This window comes from Phalangium opilio, unplaced genomic scaffold (assembly GCF_054372755.1).
Source record: "Phalangium opilio isolate 3A_F unplaced genomic scaffold, DU_Popi_V2 ptg000032l_1, whole genome shotgun sequence".
Taxonomy (NCBI): domain Eukaryota; kingdom Metazoa; phylum Arthropoda; class Arachnida; order Opiliones; family Phalangiidae; genus Phalangium; species Phalangium opilio.
The window spans coordinates 7,870,539-7,884,343 of record NW_028324159.1 but is presented as its reverse complement, the minus strand read 5'-3'; the positions used below and the strand labels follow the sequence as shown (position 1 = coordinate 7,884,343).

The 13,805-nt window shown below is 43.8% G+C and overlaps 1 protein-coding gene and 1 long non-coding RNA gene across 3 annotated transcripts; both read right to left on the bottom strand.

Moving 5' to 3' along the window:
• Positions 1 to 6,794: 6,794 nt before the first annotated feature.
• Positions 6,795 to 8,518, bottom strand: LOC149685822 (uncharacterized). The gene is made up of 2 exons (XM_089871141.1): positions 8,136 to 8,518; positions 6,795 to 7,075 (listed from the first exon to the last, which is right to left on the bottom strand). Exons 1-2 carry the CDS (start codon positions 8,458 to 8,460, stop codon positions 7,029 to 7,031), a joined length of 372 nt encoding a protein of 123 aa, XP_089727267.1. The 5' UTR covers positions 8,461 to 8,518; the 3' UTR covers positions 6,795 to 7,028.
• On the bottom strand, positions 8,519 to 9,426 carry LOC149685821 (uncharacterized). 2 transcript variants are annotated; one of them, XR_016384089.1, is made up of 3 exons: positions 9,153 to 9,426; positions 8,785 to 9,088; positions 8,519 to 8,722 (listed from the first exon to the last, which is right to left on the bottom strand). It is a non-coding gene; the product is annotated as an uncharacterized LOC149685821 (long non-coding RNA). The 2 variants fall into 2 exon arrangements; XR_016384090.1 differs by having other exon boundaries at positions 8,565 to 8,626; positions 8,781 to 9,088.
• Between the last annotated feature and the right edge of the window lie 4,379 nt (positions 9,427 to 13,805).

The following is a 13,805-nucleotide window of genomic DNA, read 5'->3' as shown; positions in this document are numbered from 1 at the left end:
AATCTAAAATTATGGATTTTTTTACTACTATTGAACAAATTGGTAACGTGATTAGAGAAAACGAAACTATTTCCTCGAACTTTCGGGTCATTATGAGGATTCAGCTAAATGAGCATGATAAAACATCAACATCGGTGGACAGTGCTGGTGGTTTTCTAAAACATCTGTGGGAAAATTGCTACTCAAAAACTAACAGACATTCGGAATGTGTAAAGAAATTTAGCGTTGCGTTTTTTATTTTAGTGGGACCACTAGCTTACTCATTTATGTCTTTCATCTTACGATCGTGTCAAAGAGTATTTCCAAAAAAACCAAAGGCCAGCATTGTTTATGTCTACGTCGCGCAACCGTTACATCCCAACACTCCGTCAATTTGTTTGTGCTTAATAGGACTGATAATAAGTTTTCTAATATGGACGTTTCTAACAGGTGGAGATTTTTAATTTCGGCATGCTCAAAAGTAGGAATAACAGTTATGTCCTTTGCCAGTGATGGAGACCCGAGGCTCCTCAAGGCAATGGTAAATGAGTCGGGGATCTTTGATAACATCTTCACGGAAAACTCCTTAGAGATTTCGAATGACTGGGATTGGTACCTAGGAATTAAAATGGGCCGCCCTTTTTTACCAAGACCACGTTCATATCGAAGCAAAACTTCGGAGTAGGATGCTTAAACCTTCTGTCGTGCTGCCTATGGGATGTGAAATCTGTTCAGTTTCGCACCTCAAAATATTGGTATCTTCCTGTTCGAAAGCCGAACACGGACTGAAGGACAGCGATTTAAGTCCGAAAGACAAACAAAATTTTGCTTCAGTTGAACGAATGATGTCCCATACTACCGAAAAGCTTTTATTAGAAAAGGTTCCCAACAGTAAAGGAACCATTTTATACTTGAAGATAATGAGAGCAGTTACGACATCTTTCCTGAACAAAGAAATATCTCTAATAGAGCACAAGACATGTGGTGGGCAGTCTTTTGTTTTACGATTTTGGAGATCCTGGATTGAAAATTCTGAGTTTTACAATTTGAGGGATAACTTTATAACATCCAATTGTTATACTTGCATTGAGCTCAACGCACACAGTCTTATCACCTAAAATTTTACAACCCGACCTCACTGGAACTCAACAATGCGAGAAGACATTTAGGGCAGCGAGAAGTATGTCAACCGTGTTCTCAACCATAACAAACTTCTCACTTCTAGAACTTTTAAATCGCGTGCATCGACTTGACGTGCAGGTTCAGTTACGTTGCGAAGATATTTTCAAATTTCCAAAACAAAGAAAAAGATGGTAAACGCTTTGCGGAACAATCCTCTTCAAGCGACTTCATGATACCTACGGCCAGAGAAATATCCGAAGCCATTCAAGGGGCTAGATAAAAAGCCATACAATCAGTTTCTTTACTTGGAATGGGAGAAATGGCCGTCGTATCAGATAAAAAGCTGGTCAAAACTGTATTTCATAAGCCATCAAAAATCAAGAGAAAAACTGTTTCACCACTGGCGACCCAGGAACATTTCTTAGAAGACGACGAAGAAATTTCCACTGACCCATCACCAACTATAGCCGAAACGGCTGTAGATGACCCCAGTGGTCTCACAAGAGATTTGCAAACTATAGTTCTAGGCGCAACTAGTCGTGGCGGTCTTAAGTTTGCAAAGAAATTAGATGAAAGCCGATGCACATCCGTTCCACAATATGAACTTGCAAATCAAAGGACTGCAGGAAGCAACTTGAACCAATGACTTAGTGAAGCGTCAATTTTTACAGGGTTTATAATTAACGATAAAACTGTTCAAATAAGGTAGAAAACGGCTTTATGGTTGTTAAACTCTAACGAAAATCTTTCAAATGATAGGCTCCTTCGCGTGAGAGACCAATGTGAAACCGAAGTTACTGGATCTCCCAGCGATTGTAATAGGTACGAGATATCTACAAAATCAGAAAACGTGCATATAGGCGATCTCTGTGCTTTTAAGTACAAAAAGAATTTTCTGATAGGCAGAATTCTTCATGTTTCCTATTTAGTTGGTAAAACGAGTATAAGTTGAAGTTACTCAAGTATATATGCTAACTTAAAAGACTCGAAAAAAATTGGAGTCCTGTGTAATTGGTATGAGCCAACCGATTTTAAAGCAGGATCATCAGGTCAATCAAAACTGAAGATTTGTTTTGCTTTTAGTTACGGTTATTTCGAATTAAAAAATTACATATGTTCACTTCCCGATAGTAGCTTTACATACGTTGATTTTGACAAGTAGTTAGAGAGGAGAGTTTTGGGTGAAATGACAAAATTTTGTAAAAAATAAATTCGGTTTGATTTGACAACTACTTGACATTTTTTTAGTTCTAATCTATACTTAATCTAATTCTATTCAGTTGAAAGCTCGAAACCATACTTAAAATTATAAATTAGTAAATTGTCATAGCAAAACTTCGTTTTTAGTTCCAATTTAGGTTTCTCTCTCTACATATTAAGCATATTAAATAATCAATGAGAGCTCAATATTAAGATGTTTTTTAAAAACCTTGTGGAATATCACATCTATCAAAACAAATTCACAAATCCAGGAAGACAATACAAATTACGGTATATAACCATTGAACAGAATTCCATTGGAACGAAATTCCATTGGACCGAAATAAAAAATAAGTTGTTCTAATTGATCGAAGCTAGTCGGCTGTTCCCAATGGACCTAATTCCCATTGAGCAGACTTCCCATTCCTGTTGGACAGAAGTCTCGTTGGAGCGAATTTCCCATTGGTGCGATTTCGCATTTTATAATGCTATATTTATTAAGGTCGTTGAAAAATAAACATGGGCCTTTTCCAAAATATTCTTATTTTCTAGGTTGGCCTAGGGTTAGGTTAGGTTTGGTTAGGTTTGGTTACTTTAGGTTAGGCTAGGTTAGGTTAGGTTAGGTTAGGTTTGGTTTGGTTTGCTTAGCTTAGGTTAGGTTAGGTTAGGTTAGTTAGGTTACGTTAGGTTAGGTTAGGTTAGGTTAGGTTACGTTAGGTTAGGTTACGTTAGTTTAGGTTTGGTTAGGTTTGTTTAGGTTAGGTTACGTTACGTTACGTTAGGTTAGGTTAGGTTAGGTTAGGTTAGGTTAGGTTAGGTTTGGTTAGGTTTGGTTATGTTAGGTTAGGTTAGGTTAGGTTAGGTTACGTTAGGTTAGGTTACGTTAGTTTAGGTTACGTTAGGTTAGGTTACGTTAGTTTAGGTTTGGTTAGGTTTGTTTAGGTTAGGTTACGTTACGTTAGGTTAGGTTAGGTTAGGTTAGGTTAGGTTTGGTTATGTTAGGTTAGGTTAGGTTAGGTTAGGTTAGGTTAGATTAGGTTAGGTTTGGTTTGGTTAGGTTTGGCTTGGTTTGGTTTGGTTAGGTTTGGCTTGGTTTGGTTTGGTTTGGTTTGGTTAGGTTCGGTGTGGGGAATCGGATATAGACGAATTCATTTATTCCATAAATAAGCCGGAATTGTCGTTAACAGCAGCTTCAAGCTTGGGCCAAAAAGCGACGCCAGTCATCGTTCTTTACCTTTAGCGTTGGCTCTAGGCAGAACGAGAATGGCTGCTTGCCCCATGGACGGTTGGATTCTCTTCTTGTACTTAATGAATTCATTCACATGACCTTTCTGTCGAATGGGATTTCCGACCGAATGGGATTTCTGTCGAATGGGACTTTCGACCGAATGGGATTTCTGTCGAATGGGATTTCCGACCGAATGGGATTTCTGTCGAATGGGATTTCTGTCAAATGGGAGTTCTGTCGAATGGGATTTTCGGCCGAATGGGATTTCTGTCGAATGGGATTTTCGGCCGAATGGGATTTCTGTCGAATGAAATTCTGCCCAACGGATTCTATCCAATGGGATATAAGCACAAATTACATTTAAAAATACAAAATCCTAAAAAATACGAAATCCCAAAACAAATAACGATATTCCTAAAACAAATTACGAAATTCCATGAAAAAATTCAAAAACACAACGGTTTTTTTGAAAATCCTACTATATTTTGGATTTTTATAAAAAAAATCGAAAAATCCATTTAAAAAAATATACGTAAAAATCCAAGGGATTTAAAAATCCCGCTCGTTTTTTCGAATGACGGACCACTAGATTTAGTCATTATATAAAATCTAGTCATATTGTTTTTGATTAATATTATCAATTAGGCATTTTCGTCTCGATGAAATGTCCTGTGATTAACTAACTTTTCGTCAATGCTTCCTTAAATTTCCCATGTATTTTCGATATTGCAGTTGTTGATTTTCGTGTCGATCTCATCGATATATATATACAAACACTTTACAATCTTTATTTCATTCTTTCGTTGAAAATCAGAGGGTAAGGTCATGTATCCTTTCTACCATCCTTATAACATGGTGATAGCAGACCCGTCTCAAAGCGAGAAAACTCAATTAGTTTTAAAAATATTAGAGAATAGGGAAACCGTATTTTTCCCTAATATAAGCGAAATGTAATTGGCAACCTTTTTTTCGAAAGTTTGAAATAATTTGTGGTTTTGAAACATGGTATGCCAGATTTATCAGAATATACAGGCGGTAAGCCTTGCTTTTTAATCATCGATGACTTGATGACCGAGAACAAAGGAGAAGTTGGGTCTCTTTTTACCAAGGGAACGCATAATCGCAACTTGAGCGTAATTTATATCGTCCAAAACGTATTCCATCGATCCAAAGACTCTAGAGATGTTTCTTTGAACGCTCATTATCTTATTCTTATGAAATCTCCTAGAGACAAATTGCAAAGTTCAATAATAGCTAGACAAATCTTTACCGATAAATGGCGTTTCGCTTTTGACGCCTACCGTAACGCTTCTAGTTTTCCTTTCGGATAATTATTATTCGATCTTCACCAAAGATGCCCCAAGAATCACAGACTTAGGACTGGAATATTTCCCGACAACCCTTGCGAAGTTTAAATTCCCAAATAATTATAATAATAGACGGGTGTTTAGCCATCTCTTCATTTAGTCACTATGCCTTATGCCGTTCGGTCACAAAGAAATTTGTTCTCCGTTATTGCCAAATCCCCTCGAAAACAACGTAGCATCATATTACGTAACGCCAAGAAACCCTTAATTGACGCAATAGCAGAGTGTGTTGAAAATACTTTACAAGGTAACGTTAAACTAAATAAAAGTCAAAAAGGTAGATTAGCTAGGCATTCCGCAAAACTTGGAATAATTGCTAAGAAGAGAATATATTGGAAAACAAAACGTGATATATTAGTTCAGGAGAGTGGTAGTTTCTTTTCTTTCCTTTTCCCTCTCGTTTGCTCTATTATCGGCGCCATAACAGGAGGTAGTCAGTAAAAATGCCGTACGCTCAGAAAATGGTCCTAGTCCTTAGCTCTACCTTTAAAAACGACCCCTTTCCACACCCCCAACAACAGATAGTTTCGGAATTGGACAATGAGATGAATGTTATTTTAGCTCGTAAAGATTTAAACGAAGCTTCAAAATGGCGCTTATACGAACAGACTCTACAAAGATATAATAATTTACATATTATCGCTAGGCAACCTATTGTTGTTATTGTTATTGTTGAAGGGGGTGACGCGTCGCCGCGTCGAGCACCGATACCAAGGGTATATTGTGCGCCCCGAGCTGGTTAGACTGCGAAGAGTCCTGTCGCCTCGATGAATCGGAGAATCCGATTGGCCGAGACAGTAGAGAACTGGTGAGATTCCATAGTATGCATATCAAAATGCTCAAACCTCATGGCCGCGAGGTAGTCGCAGCTGCAGAGGATATGGGAGGAAGTTTCCTCTACCTCCCGGCAGAACCTACAGAGTGGGTCATCAACGATGCCCAATAAGTGCAGGTGTCTATTCAGCCGGCAGTGTCCAGTGAGGAGACTGGTGACCAGCCTTATTGTGCTTTTGGTGAGGGCAAGCAGTTCCTTTGCCCTAGTGATAGAAGGACCCGGGACAAACTCCTTGGCTTGTCTCTGCCCATCCATGTCAAGCCAGAGCTGCAGTTGAAGTGCAGACATCCGGCAGTGAATCCTATTGCGAATGATGCCATGGGGGATGGGAACCGCAGGCTCAGGTCCGAAGAACTTCGCCTCAGCCCCCCTTTTGGCATACATATCAGCCCTCTCATTGCCCAGGTATCCCCAGTGCCCTGGCACCCACAGCAATTGAACCTTGTTGCGGGCAGCCAAAGAACCCAGCAGATCCAGACAGCTGAGAACCAGTCTAGAATCGACAAGACACTGATTTAGCGCCTTGAGGGCGGCCTGACTATCCGAATAAATCTGGATCGTCCGTCCGCGGTAGTTTTTCTTGTTGCAGAAATCCGCACATAGACAAATGGCCATGATTTCCGCTTGGAAAACACTGGCAAAGTTGCCAAGGCTCTCGTAAAAACCAAACTTCTTGGTCAGGCAGTAGACCCCGGCACCAACTCCAGAGTCCGTCTTAGAGCCGTCCGTGAACCAAACGGACTCCCCCCCCCCAGTTCCAAGGACTGGGGTAGTCTCCCAAACAGCGCGACTGGGAAAGTGCACGCTGAAGGGCTTGTCGAAGTGGTGTGAAATAACTGACTTATCTGAGACCATCACAAGTGATGGCTCAGAACTGCTGAACTCACTGAAAAGCTTGGTGTGACTGAAGTCCCATTGCTTGGGCTTCCACCAGCCGAGGTTGTTGAGCCTACAGGCTCCCATAATAGCTTCTTCCTCAATAAAGAGGTAAAGGGGAAGCATATTAAGAAGGATTTCCAGAGAAGCTGTGGGTGCTGTCCTCATGGACCCCGTGATACCGATGCACGCCAGCCTTTGAAGCTTGCGTAGTTCATCTTGGGCTGTCTTAAGGCGAACCCTGGGCCACCAGACAAGAGCTCCATAGGAGACCACTGGCCTGATGATCCTAGTATAAATCCAGTTTACAGCGCCAGGGCTTAAGCCCCAGGACTTGTTGACTGAACTCCTTAAACGCCAAAATAGAATTTTGGCCTTCTTGATGCTCAGATCAAGATGGGATTTCCAAGTAAGCTTGGCATCAAGAGTCACGCCAAGATACTTGACCTCGGAGGACTTCTTTAAAACCTGTCCAAAGAAGGAAATATCGTTGAAGAGGTCATTGGTTCTATTCCGGGTAAACGGTATAAGGACAGTCTTTTTGGGATTGACGGTCAGGTTAACTCCCCTACACCATTCCTCAACATCATGCAGGACAGATTTCATCAGTGCAGCGATAGTTACAGGGAACCTCCCTGTAACAATCACTGCGATGTCATTCGCATAGCCAAAACAGTGACACCCCCCTCCCCGAGTCGACCCAGCAGCTCATCCACCACCAGGCACCAAAGAAGAGGGGAAAGAACCCCTCCCTGAGGACAGCCACGGTCGGTGGAGATCTCCAAGGATTCCCCGAGAAGAGACGCCGTCACCCTACGATACGTGAGCCTGGATTTTATCCAACGACACAAAGTGTCGTCAATACCAAACCGCTCCGCAGCGCGAAGGATAACTTCACTAGAAAACCTATCAAAGGCACCCTCAATATCAAGGAAGATAGCCAAAGACATCTCCTTGAACTCGATGGCCCTGTCAAGGCAGTTCAAGATGCCATGAAGCGCCGTCTCTGTAGATTTGCCTTTCTGATAGGCAAACTGAAAAGTGGACAGGGGTGTGTGGGAAAGAACACCATCCCGCAAATACCTGTCCACCAATTTCTCTAAAGTCTTTAGGAAGAAAGAGGTAAGACAGATAGGTCTAAATGCCTTAGCCTCAAGATAGCTCGTCTTCCCACGTTTGGGAATAAAGATAACCTTCGAGCGCTTCCAGATATCTGGAATATGCACCAGAGCAATGCAGGCTCTAAATATCCTGCACAGATAAGGGCCAATGGCGTCTATGCCTTCCTGGAGGAGAGCGGGAAAGACGCCATCTGGGCCAGGGGACTTATAGGGCTGAAAGGAGTTTACAGCCCACTTAAGTCTAGAGTATGTAACTATCTTGTTGGCGATGCCCCAGTCCGCCCTGTGTGCTCTCCGAAAGTGCACGGGGGGAGCGTCGGTGCTTGTGAGGTCAAAAGCCTTGGAGTCCGGAAAGTGTACCTTGAGCATATGCTTAAGAGAATCAGTCCCTGACTTGGTAAACTCACCTTCTGCCACCTTGATGGTGCTGAGCTGGTGAGTGTTATCATGAGCCAGGATCTTCATGATCTTGGCAGTAGCGGGGGCATCAGAGATGCTACCGCAGAAGTCCCTCCAGGAGTTCCTCTTGGCCTCCCGGATGGCTTTATTATATTTATTGAGGGTCTGTCTATAAATAGTCCAGTCCCCAGTCCTCTTAGCCCTATTAAAGAGTTTACGAGTGAGCTTGCGAAGCTTGCCAAGTTCCGTATTCCACCAAGGAACGAGCCTCGGCCGGCTGGCAGGCTTCGCCGGACAGTTGTGGTGGTAGGAATTGATAATGGCTTGTTGCATGAGATCAACTGCCAAATCAAATTCCAGCACCGAGGAAAGCTTTGGAGCATTACCTCTGAGTAGGAGGCAAAGTTCCTCCCTGTAGCCGGACCAGTCGGTCCGACGGGGGTTGCGCAGTTCCGTCTTAACCGAAGTTGACTTGACCGCGACCGAGAAGCAGATGTGCCTATGGTCCGAAAGAGACGGTTCATTAGACACATGCCAATTAGAAACCGACAGACTGATATTGTCTGTGGCCAGGGTGACATCAATGACCTCCTTTCTGTTAGAAGTAACGAAGGCTGGCTCATTGTGCCTGTTGAGAATATGCAGGTTCGTACCGACCAGATATTCAAGTAGTTCATCACCACGTCTGTTGCAGTCACTACTGCCCCACGTGACATGGTGGGCATTGGCATCACAGCCCAAAATGAGCCTGTCCCCCTGCCTCTCACAGCGGTCGACAAGAACGACAACCTCCTATGGTGGAGGGGAACCCGTGGCATCATGGGGAAAGTAAGCAGACGCCATGATAAGGCCAGTTGCCACTCCAGAAGAGGAGGGCATTACCTTAATCTCAGCAGTATCCCTAGTGAGGTAGTTCGGAAGTGGAAGGATGTCAAGACCCTTCCTGGTCAGAACACACGCCCTGGGGTTGGGTGAGGTAAAGTCATAAGAGATATTACCTGCATTCTTTAAACCAAGGATTTTACCATTATGAATCCAAGGTTCCTGAATGAGGGCCACATCCAGGCCCTCTAAGGCAAACCTCCGGCATAGAACTGCCGAGGCTGCTTTGCAGTGATGCAGGTTGATCTGGATCATCTTGATGCTCATGTCTTAGGAAGAGAGGCGGCCCCGGCTACTTGCTTGGCGGTAGCGCGGAGTCCCGATCCAGGACCGGTATCTCCTTCGCCTCCACCAGCAGCACCCTCGGCCCCCAACTCCATCCCAGTAACAGGAGCGTAGGTCCTCTCGGTATCAGAGTCCTTCAAAAAGTCGGACTCTGTCCCGAGGTCTATGTCTGAGCTATCTGGAAAGGATGGCTCTAAACTAATGCCAGCAATATTTGCTGCCAGCTCCCCACTCACGCTGGCTGCAGTATTGCCTTCTTCTTCAGAAGCCTCAGAGACATTCTGGAGAGGGTCCTTTGGCGCATTCAGGACTTTAAATGTCCCGACAACCACGCCAGTAAGACCCTCGAAGCCGGCCTCCTTGAAGGCCTCCATGGAGGAGCCATCAATTAGGAAGATCCAGCGTCTGGTGCTCTTATCATCGAACGACTTCAGGCACCGCCAACAGTCGGTCAGAAACCTACCATTGTAGGCCTTCAATCGTCGGAGAAGAGCCACCGGATCAGTGGTGCGACGGTCCTTGGTCCGGAAGGACACCTTGAACGGCTTCGGGAGTTCACTGGCCTTCATCACTGAAAGCCGTGTTCCCCCTATGGCACGCTCATTATGGTGTAGCACCTTCACGAGCCATTCGCTGGTCGCAGAATCCCCACATGAATAGATCATGGCCCCAGCCATGATGTGGAAATTGAGAGGACGCGGCAGCGAGCTTCCCGATGAAAGCTCAGCGTCCAGTGCGTCAAGTATAGCGGCCTGGATGGGAACGACGTCCTCCTCCGTGACCGCATTAGTCGGATAGCCATCTTTAACGATGGCCATCTTGACAATACTGGCGACGTCGCAGTAAGACTTGGTCTTCTTTGACGCCGCAGCTAGTAAGCTAGGCGAGGGATCAGGGTCCTCTGCCCTAGCTCTCTTTCCAGAAAGGGTGGTAGTTTCTCTTGCACCAGGCGTAGAGTCCGTACCCGGGACGTTACTCCCAGCACCCGAAGGTACAGGAGTCCCATCTCGGCCCGTATCTCTTGCACCCAGTGCAGAGTTCTGGCCACCTTTTTGGGATTGGTTTTTTCGGCGGTTGGCCTTGCGCCTCCTATTAACTTCACTCAACCTGGTGGAACCCGATTGAGGAGCAGGAGGTGACTTTTGGCCTTCCGCCGATTGCGGGTGGGTGCTGCCAGAGGCAGCATCTCGCCCAGAAGCAGGTTGGGAGTTGCCTCCTTCCCTGAGAGAAGGCTGGGTACCGGTAGAACCGGCTCCATGCCCAGGTTTGTTTTTGGTTTTTGTTTTTAAAGAATCCATAAAGATCCCATGAGTAATGAGGCAAGTAAAAGGTCACCACCCGGTAGTCCTCAACCCGGGTGGAAGGCTAATTACAACGGGGTTTCGCCTGGTGCCCCGAGGGGATCGTTCGAGATACCGTAGATTAACTTCCCCGGTACCACACAGCCCTCAGCACGATACCTGCACACCTTGGCTTGGGAAGGGCGCGTATCAACTCAGCCCACAAAACGCAGTGGTTGACCAGCTCTCACCACCGAGGAGGTGTGATACAACGCACTGTTGAGGACCCAAGCTGGCGGCCGCGCAAGCGAAAGAAAAGGCAGAGCAGCAAGGCAAGGGGGGAAAATTAAGCGCGCCATCCAGCTTGCGTCTCCAACTTCGAGAGCCTAGGCAACCTATACTCAGGGTCCCCCAACCGACATCCAACTTTTTTAACTTGGCTTGGTTAGACGATATCCCCCTTAAATATATAGGGCATGTACATCGTCGATCAGATGTCCACTACCCGTGAAAAGCTTAGGTGGGCAGATAGTGGGAAGTTATAGTTAATGATGCAATAATACCCGGCTCTAATATTAGAGATATTGCTTTAGAATTTGTCAAGCCTTCCTCTAACAAAACCCCAAAACCAAGAGGTTTTTACGCATTTACAAACCTACTTTCAAGTTTTTCCCCTCTAGCCTCGTATACAATGTTTGGACAAAATAAAATCAAAAGAACTAGAGTTCCCAATGTTAGTGTCAAGGTAGCAGCTAAAAAACTTAAATCTGAGATTAGTCTTGAGGCAGCAGTTAAAAAAAAACTTAAAACCGAGTCTCCGAAATGGGCAGCGTACGTAAAGTCTCCAAAATTTTAGAAGGTATCTACTTTAACCCTTCCCACCCCGCCAGTTTCGGGGGTGCTGAGAAATTATATTTACCCGTAAAATTAAAGGGGATTAGTAAGAAACAAGTACTAGATTGGTTAAAGGGAAAAGACGCGTACACTTTACATAAGAAAGTTTTTAGAAAGTTTAAAAGAAACAAGGTGGTTGTAACTAACATAGGAGATCAATATCAGGCGGATTTGAACGACATGCGTCCTTTGAGTCAGTACAACGACGGGTACAAATACATATAAACCGTAATAGATTGCTTTAGCAGAAGAGCTTGGGCCGTACGTTTAAAATCAAAAAGCGGTGTTGAAACGGTTGAGGCTTTTAAGTCTGTCTTTAGAGAAAGGGTTCCTAGGAAGCTACAGACGGATAAAGGTACCGAATTTAGAAATTCCCAATTACAAGGATACTTGAAGGAGAAAGGGGTTATATTTTTTACAACTGAGAATGACGATATAAAAGCGTGTATGGTAGAAAGATTAAATCAAACTTTAAAGTCACGCGTATACAGGTATTTTACAGAAAAGAAAACCAATAGATATATAGATGTTCTAGACGACCTGGTTAATGCTTACAATAACTCTGTGCATTCCGCGATAAAAATGACTCCTTTGGAAGTTACTGGAACCAATGTCCTTCAGGTTTTTAAAAATGTATACGGAAAGTACTTTAGCGAAAAGAAAGTTTACGGGGAAAAATTAAAGGTGGGCGAATACGTCCGAGTAAGTAGGAATAAGATGATTTTTGAAAAAGGGTACGAGCGAACTAACACAATAGAGGTTTTTAAAATAGTGGGAAAAATAGACAGACGCCCTCCGGTATTCAAACTAGAATATTTAAACGGGGAACCAATAAAGGGGGTGTTTTACGGGATGGAACTCCAGTCGGTATTTAGACCCGAGACGTACAAGATCGAGAAAGTAGTTCGTAAGCGCACTAGGAGAGGACAAAAGGAGCTCTCTGTAAAGTGGTTAGGCTATCCCCCTTCCGGCTAAAGACGCAGTCTCCCTTTTACCTAACGCTACCCAGCAACGCTAGCATGAAAATTTATGACAACAACAAGACCTCTTCTTACACTACCAAGTTGCCATAGGCTATAGAGCTGATCGGGGATGACTGGGAGGTTGCTCTTCTAGAAGTTTTGTACCCAATGTCCTTTTTTAACATACCCAGTGAGGAAGGTCATATGCAGGTGGTCTCGCATGAAAATAAAAAAGGTCGGGACGGTATATCACAGCCTATTGTTAAAGCCGAGGCCTTTATAGTTCCAGTAGGTTATTACAAATCATTAGAAGCCCTTCTTAAACAGATACCTTCCGGATTAAGCGGCTTTCAATACGGTTTCATTTCTGATTACATACTGATTACATTTCTTTTACTATTCAACCTAACGGTATCTTGGCTCTTTCTCCCACTTTCAAAAGGACATTAGAATTTAAAACTCAAAAAGGCCAAAGTACGTCTTTCTCTTGCCCTTCAGATAAAACCAGCCAATCGTATAGAAGCTCTGTTCCAGCTAATTTAAATTATTATATTCCCGACCAATTGTTTATTTATTCCGATATAGTAGCCAATGAATTTATAGGCGATACGGTAGCCCCGCTACTTGGTATAGTAGGCGTAGACAGCGAAAAACCTCACGGTTCGACTATAACTAAATCATTTAACTGTCCTCATTACGTTAAAGTTGCTTAACGTTACTTTAGTACTATAGACATTGATATAAGGAATAGTTTAGGCCAAGCCGCGTCATTCGAGTTTGGAACGTCGACCTGAAACTACACTTTAGACCATGCCAAAACCCCAAACATTAGAGTCTCGTTGCGAGTATAGGAGGTATTATTAAGATCAGGTTGGGGGTGGAGGGGTGTCAAAAGTATTTGTTGGGAACCCCCACCAAAAAGGGCACGGCATTGGAAGCGCCCTGAAAGGGTTATTTAGATGGGCACGCCCCTTATTAATTAGAGGTGCAAAGTTTTGGGCACCTAGAGCCATTAGTACGGGACAAAAGATTCTTGGTGACGTAATGCAAGGTCAGAATGTGAAAAGTGCCGCGAAAAAGAGATTGAAGGAAACTTATGAGAACATGACTGCTGCTCAGCAAGGTTCAGGATTAAAGATAAAGAGACGCAAAGTTAAACGACTATCAGTTTATCACCGTCATTCAAAGCAGACGCCACGCGATATATTTATCTCCTGAAAAAATCATGTTTTCTCTCCAAGCTCTTAAGAGTGAATTGGATATTTTTGCCCCTGTGCCGATTCAAACTAGATTCGAACATGCTCAATGTGTATGGGCAAAACCCTTGGCGGCCATTGGTGATAGCTCTACCTTCGAATACCTCATCTCGGGCAAT

What these genes read in the sequence shown, in the direction of transcription:
- LOC149685822 (XM_089871141.1), bottom strand. Translation starts at nt 8,460, where the DNA reads ATGCAACAAGCCATTATCAATTCCTACCACCACAACTGTCCGGCGAAG. An exon ending in CACCATCAAGGTGGCAGAAG is followed by an intron (nt 7,076 to 8,135) that starts GTGAGTTTACCA and finishes TTCTTTGGACAG; the next exon opens with GTTTTAAAGAAGTCCTCCGA.